The sequence below is a fragment of the Nilaparvata lugens genome, chromosome 10 (assembly GCF_014356525.2).
Source record: "Nilaparvata lugens isolate BPH chromosome 10, ASM1435652v1, whole genome shotgun sequence".
Lineage (NCBI taxonomy): Eukaryota > Metazoa > Arthropoda > Insecta > Hemiptera > Delphacidae > Nilaparvata > Nilaparvata lugens.
The window spans coordinates 4,920,921-4,941,812 of NC_052513.1; the positions used below are offsets into that span (position 1 = coordinate 4,920,921).

The 20,892-nt window shown below is 32.2% G+C and overlaps 1 protein-coding gene across 3 annotated transcripts; it reads left to right on the top strand.

Moving 5' to 3' along the window:
- Positions 1-120: 120 nt before the first annotated feature.
- LOC111046698 lies at positions 121-20,500 on the top strand. Of its 3 annotated transcripts, XM_039436130.1 has the most exons (6): positions 124-356; positions 7,728-7,796; positions 10,669-10,782; positions 15,791-15,973; positions 17,165-17,293; positions 19,074-20,500. In XM_039436130.1, the coding sequence occupies exons 1-6, from the start codon at positions 276-278 to the stop codon at positions 19,146-19,148; spliced, it is 651 nt and encodes a 216-aa protein (XP_039292064.1). In that variant the 5' UTR covers positions 124-275; the 3' UTR covers positions 19,149-20,500. The 3 variants fall into 3 exon arrangements, with proteins under 3 accessions (XP_039292065.1, XP_039292064.1, XP_039292066.1); XM_039436131.1 differs by lacking the exon at positions 7,728-7,796 and having other exon boundaries at positions 121-356; XM_039436132.1 differs by lacking the exons at positions 124-356; positions 7,728-7,796 and adding an exon at positions 8,830-9,360.
- Positions 20,501-20,892: the final 392 nt, after the last annotated feature.

Genomic DNA, 20,892 nt, shown 5'->3' on the forward strand with positions numbered 1-20,892 from the left:
GTTTATGCACTCCACTCTTTCTCTGTTCCTTTTCAGCTTTTCTTTCTCTTTTCTCTCTCCCACCACTCCAAATAAGGCTGCATACAGTCTGCTTACCCGATACGTGATTCAATAGCACAGTCTGGTCGCGTCGTTACAAGGTGACGTAAGTTCAGCTCCAAACTTCAGTGAACGTGTTCTTACTTAGTGAACTGTATACTGCATTTAGTTCATAGCGTACTGTGTACTGTGTACTGCGTTTAGTACGGTGCGCCGTACTACTGTAGTTCTAGGTTATGGCTTCGTACACAGCTCAGACAAAAACAACTGGTTACACATCGGCCTACCCTTCTACCGGATATAAACAGTGCGCTCAAGTAAGCCATTTATCAAATTCAGTTATTCATTGATTTATCGAATTTTATTATTTAACTTTATTTATTATTAACACTGTGTGATAGAGTGTTGATGAAGGACCTAGTGTCCGAAAGCGCCACTCCACTAATGTGAGTAGATTATCTAATAGATTTTATTTATAAATACCTGACTGCTATGTCGTAATTTAGTTGATCACTTGTTTAAGTGATTATTAACAAGCAGTTCGTAATGGAAACAAACATTGAAGAGTTCTATTATTAATTAATTTATCTAATCCATTTATTTATTTATCAATTAATTTATTTAAAAGCGGCACAAATTATATACATGAGAGGGAGAGGACAACAGGATTAACCCAAAACTGTTTCTCACAAATTTAGATAAATAAAATTCTCAAAAATCAATTATTTCTTCTACCGATTGTTCTGTGGTCAGTTGTTGCAATTGCAGAAGTATTCAGGGTATTTGACACCATATCAATTCAAATTTAATCAGTTTATTAGCCTTCTATGGATGAGTAAAATGCTATGAATGACATAGCTGATGACACATAAATGATTCAATTTATGACTCTATCAATGATAGGATAATAGAAAGCTCTTTCTGTTCTGAGATATGAGTTTGAATTGATCTTTGATGTTATTAATCATGAGTCTGCTTAAAGAAGGTTCAACAATAGAGAATTTGTGGTAGCCTAAATAATTATTAATTAACGAAAATCCCAATTAAATGCTGTAAATCACCCCGAAGACTTCTGCTACAGCAAATATTGACAACAGGGTAAACAGCTAGATGGAAATTCGATGAGCGCTAATATACAAAAATTATTTGTCCCCCCGGAATTTATTTTCATCTGAATTTGTGGTACTTTTCTGTAAGTTGTGTAATTCTGAATGAATAAATTCATGAGATTTCATAAATGTTACTTGAATTTATAGGATAACTTTATAAGAAATTAAGAATTCATATAGCTGTGTACTAGAATATAACTTATCTGTAGTTCAAGCTGCAGTGCACTCTCAAGAAATTATTGGGGAGTCCAGTTGCGGCTTAAGGTCTTACTATGCGAGAAACATTGTTTTTTTCAAATTATCCTGTTGCACATTTTAAATTGTACAGGCTATTTTCCAGAGCCTCAGCTGCCGAAGATTTTCGAAATTAGAACAGAACGGCAATAAAACTTCAGTGCGCATGTCCGGCCTCATTCAATGTTTACAGCTGGGAGTAGTCAACCATTCAGGACATTGTTGATAGCACGTGCGTGCGCGCGCGTGCGAGGGAGACACGCACATAAAATTGAGAGAACAAAAAACGTCTGGTGAGTGCGTCACGATCAGATCGTTCTCTTCTCTCCTGTTGAGAAACTGATGGATCTTTTCAAAGTGTCTGGATTTCGAAACTGGCCACTAAAATAGCTGATGGTTTTGTCAGATTCATTATAAACTGACAGTATTGGTTGGATGGGCTGCATTGTTGTTATCTATGAGGAATGGTGACTGTTTGAAGTGAGCCTCACTATAGTATAGACATAGAGCATAGATGAGGTGTTGTGGACCAAGCTGTTATGAATTATAAAAAAATGGAAAATCTATCATTATTGTCGAAGAATATTTGCGAGGAGTGAGATGACGCACCCCTTCCCAACTCCCAAATTTACGAAATTTTTTTGAAACCGCTATCCAGATTTTTGTTTAGAATCTCCCAGAAATTTCATTCCAAACGCCCCTCCCCCCAAAATTTTGAAAGTCTGCCCCAACACCCCACTCATCATTTGGATATGTGAATATTCTTGCCATTGTAGGATATTTTCCGGGCTCTTTCTATTAATATAAAACATTGATTTTACTAGAATCGTTCACCGATGAAATTGACTGGTCGCTTATTGTTAAAATAAGAATTGAGATTGAGTTTCACTAGAGGAATGAAATTTCATTTTCTCCCTCAGGGAAATTGTTGCCCTCGGCTTCGCCTTGGGGCATCAAGCTTCCCCCTCAGGGAGAAAAAGCAGAACTTTTCACTCTAGATAATATACAAATAACTATTACAAAATGTGATTCTCATAATATTCCAGTAGGCCTACAGTAGAATTATCTTATCAAAACTTGTTCTCTCTCAGATTTTGAATTTGTTTTTCGATCGATCTACCTCAGTAAATGATACTGGATTATGCGTTAATTCCAAATCTATTACCATTTATGTAGGGTACAGGATGAAATCATGATCATAGAATTAACGAATACCGGTATTTAATATTAATGAATTAATAACTAATCAATAATTAATCAGTATTAATAATATTAATACTAGTATTTAATATTAATCAACATGATTCATTTGCTTTTTTCAAATGTTGCAAGATATTCAACAAAGAGTATGAAAGCAGAATTATTATATAAAAAACGGGCACCGAGTGCAGTGATAGATTTCCTAAAAATGATTTAGTCTTCTGATAAATTGACCTTTCATATTCTTAGTGTCTGTACACACCTTACGAATTATGAAGTTCTGCTGTCTCATGTTCAGTGTATTACCGTCCCGCGAGTCACTCCCCACCAGCCAGTAAAAACCATAAGAATGAACTTTTTCTAGTGTATGACCACACCCTCTCATAAATTTTCTTCCATTATGATATCATACATTTTTAATATTCAATATGCTTCTTCATCATAATTCAATTCTTTGGCTACCGAAGCAATAAACTTTCTAATACCAGGCAATGCACTATGAATACAAATGATTTGATTCGAACTAAGTTTGAAGCAACAAGCAAACGAAGTCCATCTTACTTTGTCGGTTTTATGTTACTGAATACCGGTACTTGAAAACTTCAAACTTGAAATGCATGAGTCATTCTCCTAAGGTGGCCTGTGCCTGTGGGTGCAAAGATGTTGTAAAAACAGCTTTAACCTTCACCTGAATCGAGTACCTACTCGCTTCGCTGATAATAATGAAAACACTTCCTTCCACAACACCGATTTGAACCTTGTCATTGACCTGAATCGCAAACGCAGCTATTAAACAATTCGAATACAAAATACTGAACCTCCATTATTGTGCTGGAGTTGAAATGCGTCGAAGCTAACAGCTTTTAATTAGATAGAAACGCACAAAGGTTCGTGTTTGACATTTCATCAATAATCAAATTAATTCTAGTTTTTCTAGTGAATTAACTCACCTCTTGTCAATGATTTTCGTATTAGAACATCTATAAATTATAGTTTATAGCTCACTTTTTGCCTATGATTTTCGTATTAGGACATCTATAAGTCTATAAATTAAAGTTTCACTCATTTATAACTGGTTGGTGAGAATGTTGATTGAATGAGTTTCAGCCTTTTTATAGATACTAATTTGACAACTTCAATAAAAAATTATGAAGTAGGTCTACTAGTTTCAGTCGAGAAGTGGGTTCTCCCACTTTAGAAGTTCAGTGGCCTTCAGAAATTAAGAAGTAGACAAATATTCGATTTGTGAGTATCAAGCCAAATTTATTCTCAAGACATTTCCAACTATATTCAACTATGAAACATTCAGCTTAATATATATAATGATTGTTTGAACCTGGAAGGCTTATTATAAATTACAAGAAATGTTGTAATAGGATTATCGATTCATGATCATGGAGTAGTGATGTGTAGATGAGTAGGAAGGAGTAGGTAGGTGATTCTCTGAGAGTTTGAGATGAAAAAGAGAAAGAATCGTTTGATGAAACAAGAATGACAGAGAGGTTGAAGGCTAAAGTCGGAAAATGGTCACTAGATCATCTCTGGAATAGGAATATGAAGGATTTTCGGAATTCAATAGAATCAAGCTATACTGTATGTCCATGACATTTTATTAATTGCTCATTGAAAACTCTATTGCTCATGTGATAAATTATAATATGACTGATGAAGACCATCCACAGATGAAAAATGTATTCCAAAGAACCGCCACCAAAAAGTGTGTATGGATTTATATATTATGTCCAGTAAGATACCGGTAGGTGACGTCATCCGTTATAGAGGGTAGTGTTTCTTTGATCTGAAAATCACAGCGGATGAAAAATTATTGTGAGATGTGGGAGAGGAAATTAATTAGAATAGACAACATGAGAAACAAGTTCATTGAGACAGGAAAGTGATAAGTTAGAGGAAGAACAAGACCGGCAAATAGGTGACAAGTGAAAAATAGGGCCGAAAAGTAGGTCCTTGGAGCGTTTGATTACATTAAGTTGCACGAGCCGTACTTAATTAAAAGCAGGGCGGCGTCAACATGGCTCTTGGCACTTGGCACAGAAAACAAATGCGTGCATGATGTCAACTGGGCTTCGTGCAGGTCTCTGATCCCTTGCAGACTAGCACATCGTTATACATGCAGAATTCTTGAAGCAGAAATAGAATGGTGTTTATGTTTTCTTGAAAAACGTACTTTGCAATGTTATAATTGGCTTCAGTCACATCACTTGGGAGTGATTTAACTATGTGATGTATGGTGAATGAGCTGATAATGATGATACTACCGAGATTGTAGTTTTGTGTTTCTTATCCAATTCATCCGGCTTGATTTTCAAAAGAATAAAAATAATTATTATACTGAGGGTGAACCCACTTAAGCTCTTAGGCTTGTGCGTGGGTAATGAGTGAGAGGGATGATGATGAGAGATGACGACTACTTTTTAGATAGTCGGGACCGACGGGAAATTGTCTCCTCCGAAAGACGGGAAATTAATTAATACCAATGACTATTCAAATCAAACTTAGGCGATCTCTATAGCTCATAGGCTGAGTATAATATATCCCTTTCCCCCAAATAACTCAATTATTCCATAACTGAAAGTAAACGTCCTCAAATTCTCAGTTTGTGTGGTGATCTTCTTTGTGTGTGGGCTAAAAGTATCCTTATGAAATTTTGGAGCTAAACGATTTTCATAAAGTGAGGCATTTTGAAATTGCATTGACTCTCACTGTTTGGTTGGAAGAAAGCAAATCGAAGCAAATAATATAATTATATCCGAGATAATGAGAGCTATAGTGAGGTCCACGTTATAATGGCAGTGTTTGATTAGCAATTATATTGCTATCTTTGTCTATCATTCAACAAAGCAGATATCTCTTTCTTGTTTTGCTCTTTTACCAGATCGTTTTTTAACAATGTAGACAAATAATTAATTAACAAAGTATTTAATCTTGATTATAAAAAACTCATTATGAAATCATTGAAAAATATAATTTATTGTTGATAAAATATAATAGATTATTTTAAACGAGAATGAACAGTTAATATTACATCAATAAACCAGTATCAGTTACCCTCTATGGAAGGCATTGACAAGACAGAGGATCAGCAACGTTGTTCTCCTATCTTTCTCCACTGCCATTATAACGTGGAGTATAGAGTACTTGATTGTGATTATAGAATGAATCACTTTCTGTCTCTGGTTTAGAATACGTGATAGAATTTGAAAAAGACATAAGGATTACTAGAAAAATATAAAAACTAAATTGAAAAAAATATTCATTTTTGAGTTGTGTAGTAGAAAATATAAGTAGTCAGATTCGGGTTGGAATGTTTGAAAGCGTTAAAAAATCAAACCAGTCAATGAAAAATCAAAACTCGAAATAGAAGAGAAAAACGGGCGTGAGAATAAGAATAGAACATTCTATCCGGATTTGGATTTGGATCTGTGATATGAAATTGGATCAGACATAAGCTGGTGGAGTCGGCAAAATGCGTAAACGAATGCAAGAAATGAAACTGGAGCAAATGTCAGCCTGAGCCCGGTCTATTTCGGCAGCCTTAGGTCATCGGCGTTTTAGTGGACTGTAGGACTTATTAATAGCCAAACACTCCAGAAAATCTATGCCATCGCCAAAACACATTTATTATGACTTCATAGAATGTTCATTTCTTATTTCGAAGTCTTATTGTGTCACATTTCTTTTGGCTAGGACCATGAAAATATGATTTCTGACATCAAATAGAATACGGACAACCAAAGTGATGAGCCCAATTTATTCTTTTATTTTTTTGTAGTGAGACAAATGATAAAGGATTAGCGTCTTAAAATTTAAAATAAAAAGATCAAATAAAATAATATTATATGTATATAATGTCATGAATGTGCAGTACATTGAACTTGATAATCATTCAATTTTCAGCGAGACATTTTAATTATAAAAATTATGCAACTCACTTTCAATTTTGAAATAAATTTACAAACAATAATATCTATATAAATAAAAATCAAGCCTCAAATTTTGACATTCAATAACTTTTTTATGTGTGCACCGAATTTGATGATTTTTTCAGTTGTGTTCGTTACGTTCAGGACCAGGTTTATGGCTTATCAAATTTATAATCAGACTTCAGGACTCTTTCCTATGGTCCTTCAAAGTTTACATGTAATCCTTATGGGAGTAGATTTGTGAGCTGGCTATTTGTAACCATCCAGCAGTGCGGCCTCAGGTTAAAGACATTGCTTTGTTTCGAATAATTGTGCTGTCTTCAGTGTTTAGAATTAATTGATTTTTAGTAAATCATTTATTTTGGGGTTGGATAATTACCTCTATAAATGAAATCTATTAAAGTACCCCGAAGTCAGTTACCTATTCAAATATCAGTCAAATATATTCAGTTACTTATTCAGACCTATTATTAATCAATCTTTTTCAATAATTAATTTACCGAGGATGATTATAGGCCTATTTTCAATTCTTCAAGATTTCAATAGGTCAAGTTTTTATTTGCACCCTTGCGGAGCACGAGTTACCTGCAAGTTTTTAATAAAAGTTGGCATTTGAAGTTATTACTGACAAAATCAATCAATTATAGTTCCGACATCAGGGTTCATCGTCACTCACCAATTATTTAAAAAGTTTGTGAAGCAATAAATTTCCAGCTATTTTCCAAGGTCACGCATTAGATTTTTTATAAGAGTTTTTAATCCCCTGCATTCTTTGAGTAAGTGGAAGGAGTGAATGGGAGAGCACATGACGTGATTTATGCAAAAATATAGCATAGCTTAAACTACACGTCGATTAATATGCTTGATCAATTAATTTGTCAGTTATGATTATTTAATCGTACACGCACATGGAAGAGTATGCTGAGCTGATTATTTGGTCAAAAAAATAATAGGATGGTCTGGATTTGAGGATTGTTAGTATGGGTTAGTTATAGATTTTGAGGTGTGCATCCAGCTAAAGTTTGTCATGAGATGCATCAACCATTTGGCGGTACGAAGTTCGCTAGGCAAGCTAGTCAATTATGCATGGAAATGGAAGGAATTGATTTTATATGAAGCGTTCAATTTTCCTGTCCCATTATCATGTCGAAACTCTCAATTTATTTAATCATGAGTACGTATAATATTATAATATTAATTTCAGGCAATTGTCCTAGAGAAATCACAGAGAATTGTAAGACGCTCGATTCGAAACATATCACAACTTGTCGGTGTGAGTTTGATTTTTTTTCAAAATATTGACTGAATTTATCCTTGAATCATGGCTTTTCGAATCATGGGGTGGAGGTTTGATGCAATAATGTCAAAAGTCATGGGTGAAGGTGTGATATTAATAATATAAATGACACATATTGTGAATTCACAATATGTAATTACTCTACTCTACACAAACAGTGGCGCCGACTTCACAATCAATGTGAGGTGGCAATGCATGAATGTTGCCCCTCAATTTTTCCTATTTATTTATGCATTTGATGAAACACGATGTTGTTACACAAGGATGTTCATATGTGGATGCAAAAATGGTCTTATCTGATGATGTAGGAACAAAAATTTAAACGGTCAAGTTAAGAGTTTTTCAAAGGCACGGTACATTATTCCAATGACTTGGGACTGAAAATCTGTAATAACTGAGCAATCTCTGACTTATTCTGTTCAGAATCTGTTAAATTTCTCAACAAAATTGCGAGGAACATACTATTTTCAATTTTCCTTATGAGTAAAATTAGTACAATTCCATATAGTTCTACTGTACCTGTATTAATTCGGTACGGTACCTATTATTATAGTACAACGATGAATTCGGTGTGGAAAATGTTGAAACCCTAAAAAATGTTGTACCTAATATTATTCTCACTCACAGACAAGATAAGTGAATACCATTTGGATATAATTTAAAATTACTTTATGTGCTTTATAATATGCTTTTTTGGTCGAAAATTCGATTAATAAACTCAGGAAATTAGGTTTTATTACCTTTTTCTAGAATAATATTGCGATTTTTTATATCTTCTGAGCTCCCTCTGCATTAGCCTAATTTACAGTCACACAATTATAATCATTATTATCATAAATGTATTTTATTCATAATGCTATAAAATCTAGATCATTATGTAGAGTTCTATCCCCTACTAGCATATGCATTTCTCCAAATAGGCCTACTACATAAGAACAAATACTTTTCGAAAGACTTTATTATCTGATTAATTATTATCAATACTGCCCAGCCAATTTATCCCCACTCTCGAATTGGTCGAATCATGACTCAGTTGTTGAAACTAGGTACTGAAATAGATTCGGCATCGGTAAAATGGATTTTAGAACCAGCATAAACAATAAACAAGATTTGAAACAAGCCATGCTCACTACAGTGTACCAAATCACCGAATGCTAGAGCTGTTTAGTTGTGAAAATCCAAGTGTGGAGATCGAAGGAAAAGAGTGACTCATGCGCAGATAACACTCATCCTCAGATTCGTCATTTCTGATAACACTAATCCGCTTAAGGCAGTCAAGTTTCCGTCTATTCGATGAATGCAATCAGCATTGAGCCGAATTCTATTTTCAATTTAACAGCGAAAAGTTTTGATTTGACAAAGAGATATGCAGTTAGAAAAGTTCTGGTGATCTAGTGTCAATTTCTGTGCTGAAAATCTCATTGTAGACGTGGAGGAGATGCTTTGAATAGTGTTTTGTTGATAACCTGTTGTTGTGTGTGTGAGTGTTTTCTCCTGAACTGAGTTTAAACTATCTTGAATCAAGATGAACCGTGCTATGGTAAGTTATTTTAGTCCAAAACAAAACTTTATAGCCTACGATATTATTGTCTAAATCTTCATGGTGGATGATACAGGTGAAAGGAAAAACATTTTAATGAGATATGAGACTTATTTCTTAGTTGCTTTATAATTAGGTACTGTAAATGTTCGAAAAATATGGAAATAAAACGGAGCTGATGTAAACTCTCTTATTTGTGCATGGATCACCTCCTCATAGGAAATAAATATTCGACGGTGTTATTGGATCTATATCATTATTGATCTACAGTACAGTATCTTCTACACTCAGTATCTACAGTATCTAGCCTACATGTTATCCATATTCTGGGTCTCTAGTAGTTACCATCAATTCATTGTTAAAATGAAAATACCTATTTTTTCAATCATCTACGATTTAAATTCCGCTGAATATCATTATTCAACTGATCATGACAGATTTCTTCTAATAGATGCACAGTCAGACACTTTTCAAGTCTTTCTGATGTGTCTCAGTAAGATAATTCAAAACACTGTAGATTCAGAGACTTCATGGATTCAAAAATCTAATTCCATTTATATAATTCGCAATCGAGCGGTGTGTCTACCAAAACCTTCTACATGCATTAGCAATATGGAAAGTGGATGTGGCAAGTTTTATGAGAAAATAGAATATTATTATTAAATGGCAAGCCTATCATTATTTCAAATTTCATTCTATTTTTCAAAAGATTAATAATTGTTACCATGTAGGCCTACTATTTTTTTTTGGATTTATAAGAATAATCCTACAAGTCCTACATTATCAGTGAGCTGAATTTAACATGCTGTTTTGCTTGAAACTGCATACAATACTCAACTTCTTGAGTGTACAAAAACCTGTGATTCAACTTGTGTAAACTCAGGTGCTACAGTACGTGTAACAGGTACTAATAATAATTATTCCTATTCATCTCTTGTGATTCAACTGCAGTATAGAAAATTGCTTGACATTGAACTAAACGCCTAGATATATATGACTGACACAAATCAATTTATAGTGATCCAAAAAAGTATGATTTCTCAGTTGAGATAAATAAAATGAGATTAAGTTAAGATTGAATGCACAGTAATTGTGAGATCTAATTTTGCATGTAAAAATGAATCAAATTTATAAAAAAAGTTTAATTGAACGTTGAGTCAGGTAAGAAATAGACATTGAGATCAATTTATTATGATTCTACTTCCAATATTGTACATTATACCTTACACGGTACCAGTACCGTACCAAGCATACTAATTAGTGTGAATATTTTTCTTTTATAACTAATTGCTTTTTCTTAATTTTCAGATGTCTCACACAGTGACAGTTACTAGGACTACCACCACCACATCCACCACCGCCCTTATCCTGAATACAGGATACATGAAGACTCTTCCTGGCTTCCTCAAGGTTTTGCAAGTGGTGAGTATATAATGAATACTTGATAACAAATAAATATTATCGTTAAAATCGAATATTAATACACATCAAATGATATCATCTATCTAAAATAGTTTTAAAGACTATTATTATTACGAGTACAATCATTATTACTTCTTTATTTTTAATCGAATATGAAAACTTAAGAGCTCAAGTATGTTACATCATTATTTTATCGGTAATGTACTTGAGAACCTGACATTTGAAGATTTAATATGGTTTAAACATAACTAAAATTACGGCTAAAAGAAAACCAGGGGAAATTAAATGAAGGAGAAGATTTGTTTCTCCAACCTTCAATTCAATTAGATTCATAAATCCGATGAGAATTTTTCCATTTGTTCATCAGAATGTATTATATATAATTTGTTTGAATTGAGTGCAAATCTGGAGAGAACTAATACAAAATGAAAACATGATTAAGAATTTGATGATATGGATAAATTAAATAGATATTGAAAAATTTAATTATAAATATCACCCCTCTCATTAAGGAGAAATTCCATATTTTTTTAATCACATGTGACTTCTGAAACAGATAGCTTTTAAACCTTGGAAGGGTGGATTTGAAATGCAAACTATAACGGACAAAGGTTTCTGCTTATCAAATAGTAGTTTGAGAAGCCCTTGGTACGAGCTAATTAGACACATGAAAACTAATAATTAATGGCTCATCACTTGTGAAATATCGCGGACAAAAGTAATTTAATCTACAAGGGGGATTATCAATGAGAGTAGTTTGAGAGACTCAAAATACAAATTAATCAGACGCAGAAATGACACAGTTTCTATAATGTTCCATCGCTGGTAGTGCAAAATTTCAATGTAGAATCACTGCGGATAAAAGTAATTTGAGCTATCAGGGGGATTAGCAATGAGGGGGATTAGTTGGAGAGCCTTGTTATACAAATTAATTAGAGACAAAAGTGACAGAATCAACAATGATTTTCTCTGGCAGTATAAAATTTCAATGTCGAACTACCCACTAGATAGAGTATATAGGTAAACTAGAATAAAGGGATGGGTTGCACAAATTAATTGTTACATCTCTGTTTGGGAGGGTTTCAAATGTTGAACTACTACAGACACGACTAATTCTTCCGAATAACTCGTTTGAGAGAGCATTTCTAATGAATATTTTGTGAGCAATTCTTTGAGAAATATATCTTTCTCTTAGATGCATCTAGATCTGCTCATTGCAGATGAGTATTGTGCAATGTGCCTTGTTAATTGATCTCCATGAGTAATAACTCAAAATTCTAGACTTCATGTTAGAAGTGATGCTAAAGCACGAGTTTCATTGAAGAGGCCATTGACACTTTAACCTATTTTCTAATGATTATCCCAGTTTCTATTTTAACTGACCACGCCCTGAGTTTAGAAATGTCTACGTGTATCATTACTGATAGTGTTAGACGCCACTCCCCCATCAAATAAAACCATCCCTTTTATTTACGACCTTTCTCAGTTCTAGCCCACATATATGTGTTGAAGTTAAATACAGATATACTCTTTGTCTTTCATGGGGTGGCAGACTGGCTGCCGCCAAATTTCCATTGTTACCAACTATAAGAAGGGATGAAATTTCCCTGTTCGGGTGGATATCTTTTGATAAGAAAGGATAAGGTTCCCTCTTCCACTTAGTCAATACAATGCAATAATGCTATTGCGTAGCACGCTAAGATTTTTAGATTCTGTGTCGTATTCAACGATCTATATATATACTAACTAGTAGTATATACTAGTTAGTATATATAGATCGTTGGTCGTATGTAGTGGCCTTCATGTCTAAACAACAACCGTAGCTCAAGTATGCATCATATATTAAAAAAAAATGTTAGGAATGAAGAAATTTCATATAATTTAATTTTGATGAATTATAATTCATTTCTTCATCAATGAAAAAGGCAAGTAATGCTACTGGATGAATCATCCTTATCAAAATTGTTGTTTTATGGACAATAATGTTGTTGAAGATAAATATTTACTTGCGTTCTTTATCTTTATTGTAAATTGAAGAAAGACTGTATTTTCAACAATCAAATACTGTAGGCTATGTTAAAACTGTTCCAATCAAATTTTTAGTATCATTTTGCTGATTAGAAAAAATGATAAATAAATAATGAGGAACATAGCCCACGTAGCCTGTGTAAAATCAATTTATAATTACCGTACGATATCTTGCAATGATTTGACTGTAGACCAACCAATAGAAACTCATGTTTCGTTTCTACTAACTCAATTAATATTGAGTGAATGAATTCCTCTTATAAAACATGACTTATCTCTTACAATAATATGTCCACAATTTTTACTCACAAAAAAACTATTTTTTGACTCAATAAACTGAATTGGTTTGTAGTTTCATAGGCTAGGAAAAATGTAGAACTATTAAAATTTTATCAACAGTGATGAAAATATAATATTATACTTTTATTGAACAAAGGTATTTTTTCGTTTAAATTAGAGAAGTGGTCGTACATTATCACCCTCCATAATTCAGTCCTATGATTAATTATTTTTGGGCTTATAAGCCTGTGGTACTTTTCTGTAAGTTGTGTAATTCTGAATGATTAAATAAATAAATAAATTCACTTGAAGATTGAGTAAAAGGCTCCAAAATTCATAATGATTGCATATTAGGATGGTTGAGAATATATAGATTAGAATAGAATAAAATGGCTTTTTATCTGATGACGTGGCGAAGTGACGCGATCTGCCCTGTTCTGAGCTGAGATTTTTCTTTTTATAAGAAAAAAATGTTGAAAAATGTCGGTTCTTTGCATTAGAACCAGCCTGAGTCATAAGTAGGTGAAGATGTCTATTTTTAGAAGCTTACATCTTGCTTATGATGTCATGAAGCGCCGGGCAACTTTAATGACATACCGTAGCCGTTTCATACCATTCGGAAATCATGAAAATACTCAATATAGATCATTCAAGTGATAGAGTTTAAATGCTTTGTATCTTTGTAGCTCATTGATTATTTTTCGTACTGAAATCTATGATCTGAATAGGCCTATATATTATGCTAACTAAATTTCATAATGTAGATTAATTTATTAAATGTATTATGTATACAGTATATGGCATTTCAACACGCTCAAATTATCAGATTGTATTATTCAAGCTTCAAGAGTTCAATTCAGCTAAATTTATTACTTATGAAAATTCAGCTTAATTTATTACTTATATTTTATAGCTCTATCTATTTTCAGTTTTATTTAGCATTCTCTTTCATTATTGTTCAAATTTTATCTAAATCTAGTACTAGATCTGATCATATCTACTATTTATATTGAAGGCATTGATTATATAGTTTTATATTTACGTTTCTATTCATGCAGAACTCTGCTGTTTTTTTTTTGTTTAGTAAGAATACTTGTTTAACGTATCCATACTGATCAAGAGATTAAAAATCTGGTGTGGCGCACTCACTCAACTTTCCTTGCCGTTATGAATATTGATCACCTGACGCTAGTGTTCCCGCGCATCTCAAGTCTACTATTCAAAGATTCGAGCCAGCTGGTGACAGGGCAATAACACTGGAGACACACGAGGTCTGCTATCTCTCCATAGTGAATGATTTAATAGAATCAACAGTTGCCAACATTTTGCAATTGAATAATCACATTTTCTCGAATTTCGAGCTTATTTTCAAATTTAGTGAAAATGTTACTGAACATTACTTGTAGAGATTTTCATGCTCAATCTTTTCCACTCGATTTTTTTTGTTTAAATTGTATCTGAAGCCTGATAATTGAGAATCTAAAATCAAACTTTGCATAGATGGGGCGGAGCTCCTGAAATTTTTACAGATATGGGACTTGTGGCAGTTGATATAGCTTATCGATGACTATTTTAGGTATAACTTTAATCAAAATCGTTGGAGCCGTTTTCGAGAAAATCGCGAAAAAACCTGTTTTTGACAACATTTTTACCATTTTAGCTGCACACACACACACACACACATACAGACCAATACCCAAAAACCACTTTTTTGGACTCAGGGGACCTTGAAACGTATAGAAATTTAGAAATTGGGGTTCCTTAATTTTTTCGGAAAGCAATACTTTCCTTACCTATGGTAATAGGGCAAGGAAAGTAAAAATGCATATGGAACATGAACGACCCTACACTGTATTAACTCAGGGACTGTTTAAAACGAAATTTTTCAGTTATATATTGTAATGTAATGTATTTTTTGGAAGAGTAAATTTCAATTTCAATGTCCAGAAAACTGTAAAAGCCAGAGAAAACTAGCCTCACAAAAATTATTCAATATATTACCGTATAACACTGTTCTATAGTATGTACGATAGTACTTGAATTGAATGAAAACGACTTGGATAATGTTAGAACCATCTATTAAAATAATTTGAGAAAGAAGTTTCGATTGTTCCGCCATTATCAATCTCTAGTAAACTGAAAGCGTAAACATTAAGCAGCATAGCCATTAATAATGGTGTAACAAACGATCCTAACTCAGTAAATAAATATTTATTTTTTCAAATAAATGAGTGGTTTTGACAATTTCAATATGGATATCTACCACATTACCTCCTCCACAACAATAGAGAAAACAGCCTACTTGAATTCTCTCACCATATAAATGAAGCAGCAGGATATAGATGTTTGAATAATATTTGTATTGCTTCAAAATAACAGCAAAAGTAAATTTATTACTACTACAACAATAAATAGAAACTGATTCATTTACGAATCACTATGCAGTGGAGGGTAAGATGCTTTTCTGATATTGAATTTTTCTTCCAAAAAAATACATCTACTTTTTTCATTTCACACAATTGAGACCTATCTCATACAATGGGTTGCATCTATTTCAACATTGGATTTAGAATTAAGGAGTTTGCATTCGATAAAAATAATTGATTTATTTGTTAGTATGTAAACCAACCAAGATTATTTTGATTATTTATATACTTTTTGGATGATATTATCTAATGCAATTTGTTTTGATTGATTGCAGCTATGCGGTGCTATCGCTCTTGGTATTGTGGTCCACTACAGGGATAGGTACAGATATGTCCCTGGCTTTCCAGAGCTGTTTTTCATGTGTGTAGCTACAACGTTTCTCATAGGATCCGTGGCGCTTCTACTTTCCTGTTTGATCTCTCTATCAACTGCTTCAATCATTGCCAAGACAATCTACGTAAGTTGATTTCTGCAATGAGATCTCATTACTAATATTATCTAATTAATATTGGAACAAAATCCAATGTGAGATATATGTCTATTGTTTTATTTATTATTTTTGTTTTAATACTATATGTTGAACTTGTGATGTTTCATTCAATATGAAGCGCAGTATTTTCCTAATCTATTTTTGTATTTATCATATACCTTTTTATATGATAAATATGATAAAACACTTTATTGCCAAAAAACAATGTATACAAAAATATAATGAATTAACTAGACTAACAATAGTAATACCATACATGAAGGATAAGCATAAGAATATCTATATTTCTTGTCTCTGGTAATACTTATGAATATTATATACATTTTACTTTGATGACAATAAACACTCATGCAAGGAAAGCTTCCCTGTACTCAAGGAGGATTATAAATGTATTATTATAATACCTTCTACTCTCATATACACATGTATCTTTAATTTTAATATTCCACCTTTATGAAAATGTCAGGAGCAAATACAAACCATTATGATAATTCTGTCTCAATGAAAGCCAATTATTTTATCATGTGATAATGTAAACTGTAAATCTGAATTTTATGAAAAATTTCCATCCAATTATGAACTCGAAATGTAACTAGAGGCCGTTATTCTCACTACAGTAGAGCAGTACTGTAGAGCAGTACTAGTATTTGTACTGTGGAAAGATCAAGATCAACTCAAAAATTGCTTTGAAATAGAACTTCTATGGTATCCTATTCGTATGAATGGATAGAGATAAAAGCGGACTTGATATCATACATAATTATATCATTGGGACAATTTAATTGTTTTGGATATGTATCCTATAATATATTGTCATACATAACATCGATTATGAATTGATTGATTGATCATTTGAATAATTTCTCTTTGCAAAAATAGCTTTATTCACTGGCCACATGTGGTGGATATTATCATTGCACAAAACACAAATTTATTGTAATTCATAGTATGTAAAAAATTTTATTTTATATGAGACAATATTGTTACTTGAACCATTTTTCTTTACGAGTATTTATTCAATCTTTTACACGTTATACACGTTTATACTAAACAAAAAGTGGAAAATCCACTATTACAAAAATATGAATACCAATATAATACAAAAATATCATCCAATTTTCTACAGTAATGTTTCAAAATCGTTCAATTTTTCCACAGGAAGTTGTCTACCATACATTTGGATTCTTGTTCTACCTGGTGGCGTCAATTGTACTTATGGTGGAGGTGAACGGCTCCAACACTTGGTATGGGCGTTCCAACTATTACACTCCATACCTCACTGCTTCCGTAAGTACCATTCTCCAATAAAAGGTATTAGGGACAGACCACATTAAGTGTTTTTTCAGGTGCCAATTGGTGAGCTTCCTGCTCTGCCGGCTCTAAATACGCCGTTTGAAAACGCCTGAAAAAACGCTTAAAATGGTGTAATCCTTAAGCTGCGTTTACACCAAAGTTGCCAACAAAATGTTTATTTTTCCGTCCTTATAGATTCTATTAGATTGAAAATAACTTAGCATAATCATGATGTGCATATGTTTTTGTCAAGTTCCGTCCGTTCAATCCAATAGAGTCTATAAGGACGGGAAAATAAACATTTTGTTAATAACTTTGGTGTGAACGCAGCTTTACTCTTTCCTTTTTTGCACGTTGATAAATTCACTGCAATTCATGATATACGGTGGAAATAATTATTATTGAAATTCTCCCTCAGAGCGATGATGTTTGAATAATTTATTATTTATTGACGCTTTTTCCAGTTCTTATTCATATAGCTTGACATCTAATATATGAGACCGGACATCCTGAATGTCACATCTATTAGAGCAATATTACTGAATTGGGTATTGATAATTGTGATTATTGACATCAATTTGTCTGAAAGTCTTCAATGATTGAGTGTAATAATAATTTGGTGTTTACAAAATTCAAAATTTCCAGCTCATATATATATTTTTTAGACAAAATTTGAATTTGAATTTTCAAGCATAACCTATTTTTTGAATTGTTATTCATCATCAAAATTTCGGAATAGAAAGTTTTGGGTCAAGCCTGTTGTTCGTTTCCGATCATATTTAGATTTGTAATAATTGTATCCACAAATAAATGAATAAATAAATTGAGGTACTGTGTTATTTTCTGTATGCTCATTACATTCATCTGAATATTGATTTTGTTTGTTGCAAAATGCAACAATGAAAAGAATAAACACGATAATGGAAATGAATGGAACAATTTTCTCAGATAAATTTATGAATCTGAATAAAAGTTGGTATTCACAAAAATAGCATTAAAATCAATATTGAATTTGAGTTGGAAGGCAGTTATGGAGGACTTTGTAAATCGTCGTTGAAAGAATAATGAATTCTGGAGACCTTACCGGAAAATGACGATGTGGAGATCCATTTTATTACTTATCCAATCATCGTTAATTACTGTATTCCCATCTTAAATCAGTTCCTGGTTACAATACTGAATTCATTTCCAAAGTAGTATGATATTCGGATCATTGCCAAAGGTTAATAAATTAAAGGTAGGTTGAAGGCAATGGTGAATTGTCATTTTTTATGATGAATGGTCCAAACTAATTAAAGATTCATATGAAATCTTGCTTTTCCTAAGTAGGTAAACAATAATATTGAAATTATTAATAATTTTGTTCTCGAATTCAATGAAAAAATCATTATTCTATTTATTGTTTGATGATAACCTTAATTTGTATATTAACTAATTGAAAATAAGAGTTATCAATGTTAATAAGAAATGATCATAAATACTCTCAGTAAAAATCACTTAGTAAAAAAGCTCATGATATTTAATAATACTGGCAGATAACAATATCAAATAGCCCGTATTAAAAACACTGTGAAATCAGAAAATTAGTTTCTTTGAAAATTGATGTTGAGGTTTTTATTGGAGAAAAATATATTTTTTTAAATAAGATATATTTTTCCACCGAAGTCTACCCTCATAAAAGTCACAAAATATGAATGCTGATTTCAAATTACCAAAACCTAGAGAGCTCATCCACTTGAGCTAGTTGCCATTTTAATTTTTATTTTGTTTTCAGATTCTTGGACTGATACTTACTGCTCTGTACTTACTGAGCACGATTTTCGCCTACAAGTCATACAGAGGAGGTTAAGCCGACTCCTCAAGATCTCTGAAGATTTTTTGGCAGTTTTGTGTACCTGTGCAAATCAAAATTATATTCAGAGACGTTTTAAATGTCATTGGTTGTCAGCTATCATAATTATTTCTCATTTACAGTATCAATTCAAGACTTATAAAATGAAATTATTGTTTTTTATTCAAATTAGTATCGGCAAGTATCAAAATGACTAAAGTAAGGAGAATATAACAATTATATTTGGAAGTTTTAACTTGAATACAGTTATAAATTTTCAAATAATTGACAAAATCATTGCTTAAAAGCATAAATGTGAAGTATGTACCATTTGTATCATCTGAAAGTAATTTCTGAATAGCCTAGTTTGTAAGTTCTTATCATTATTCAAGCTTTACTCGTCGTTTTTAACGCATTTCTATTAATTTATTGATATCATTTTTTTCATCATGCACGCATCAATTTAATTCATAGACGTTTCCAAACTTCAACTGTCTATGGATATGGGCTTATGTATTCATTTGAATTTCAAATCTAATTAGCACTTTTTCACATTTGAAGCATGAATTAATGGAAGAATTAAATGGAATATTTATAAAAGAGTTATAATGTCATTAATCATGCGACTAATTATTTATTATTGTATGCTAGATGTAAGCACTGAGGCTTTGGTGTTAAATATGAATATCTTTATGTAATGTTGTAGTAGAAAAATGTTCTGTAAGCTATAAAATAGTTTTAGAAATCCATGACTAGAGATCTATTCTTTCAGTTTTCTATATTACATCTCCGAGACTGAAGGTTTATGGCAATCATCCAATCCATTAACAACTGTGCCTTTTTGATTTGAAAGTTATTTCAGAACCGTTCTATTATTGTATTCATCAGATTAGCTTTATTGTCTAGTTGAAAAACTTATTGGAAAACAATATTTGAATAAAAGTAGGCTACAGTTTCTCTATAAGATTGTCAATTAATTAAAGTGGAGCAAACAAAGTATTCATGCATTTATATTTCTCAGTACTGTAGAATAACATTTTAAATGATAAGCATAACTGTATTTAAAACGTGGGCCAGCCAAAACCGTATTTTATTATAGAAAATATATGTATGAAATAAAAAATTCTCCATATAAAGAAATATATTTCGTGTTTACTTTTAAATGCTTGTGACAATGTCTTATTGCTTCAAGAGAGCATTAAGATGTTAGACTTAAGATGTTTGTCAAATGTGCATCTGCATAAAATTATTTTAATGTCGTTACTAAAATATCCATACTATAGAAGGTTATTTTTAAGAGCTCCCAAAATGTAACTTTTAATGTGTTCAATATTGTATGTTTATAAATAAATGTCGTAAATTATATTTAATTCCATGTGCTACTTTTTTGTACCAATATATTCAACCTTACTTAGTAATCCATGTTATTTATTTATGTCCGATTAGAATTTTCTCTTGTTCCGTACATTCAAAACAGCGCGCTCACTACTCTTAGCACAACAGGTGTTTACTGTGCCGTGAGAAGAAACAGCTGATTTCGGTCACATTTCTGATTTTGTCACGCCAAGGCTATTTCCCTCTCTGCTTCTCTGTAGTTCTGCTCACATCATCTCTCTTCTTCTACATAATTCATGGCTTCTAGATTTTAGGTTAGAAATTGAGAACGTATAAATAATTCAGAATAACAACAAACATGAACTACAGTAGGTTTATTAGTATCAGTCTTATTTTTCTAATTATAACGTGAAAAAACTTAATATCT

Bases quoted from the DNA above. Each gene is read 5' to 3' on its own strand.
- LOC111046698 (XM_039436130.1), top strand. From the start codon at position 276: ATGGCTTCGTACACAGCTCAGACAAAAACAACTGGTTACACATCGGCC. The intron at 10,783-15,790 runs GTGAGTATATAA...GATTGATTGCAG, and splicing joins TCCTCAAGGTTTTGCAAGTG to CTATGCGGTGCTATCGCTCT. The intron at 15,974-17,164 runs GTAAGTTGATTT...ATTTTTCCACAG, and splicing joins TCATTGCCAAGACAATCTAC to GAAGTTGTCTACCATACATT.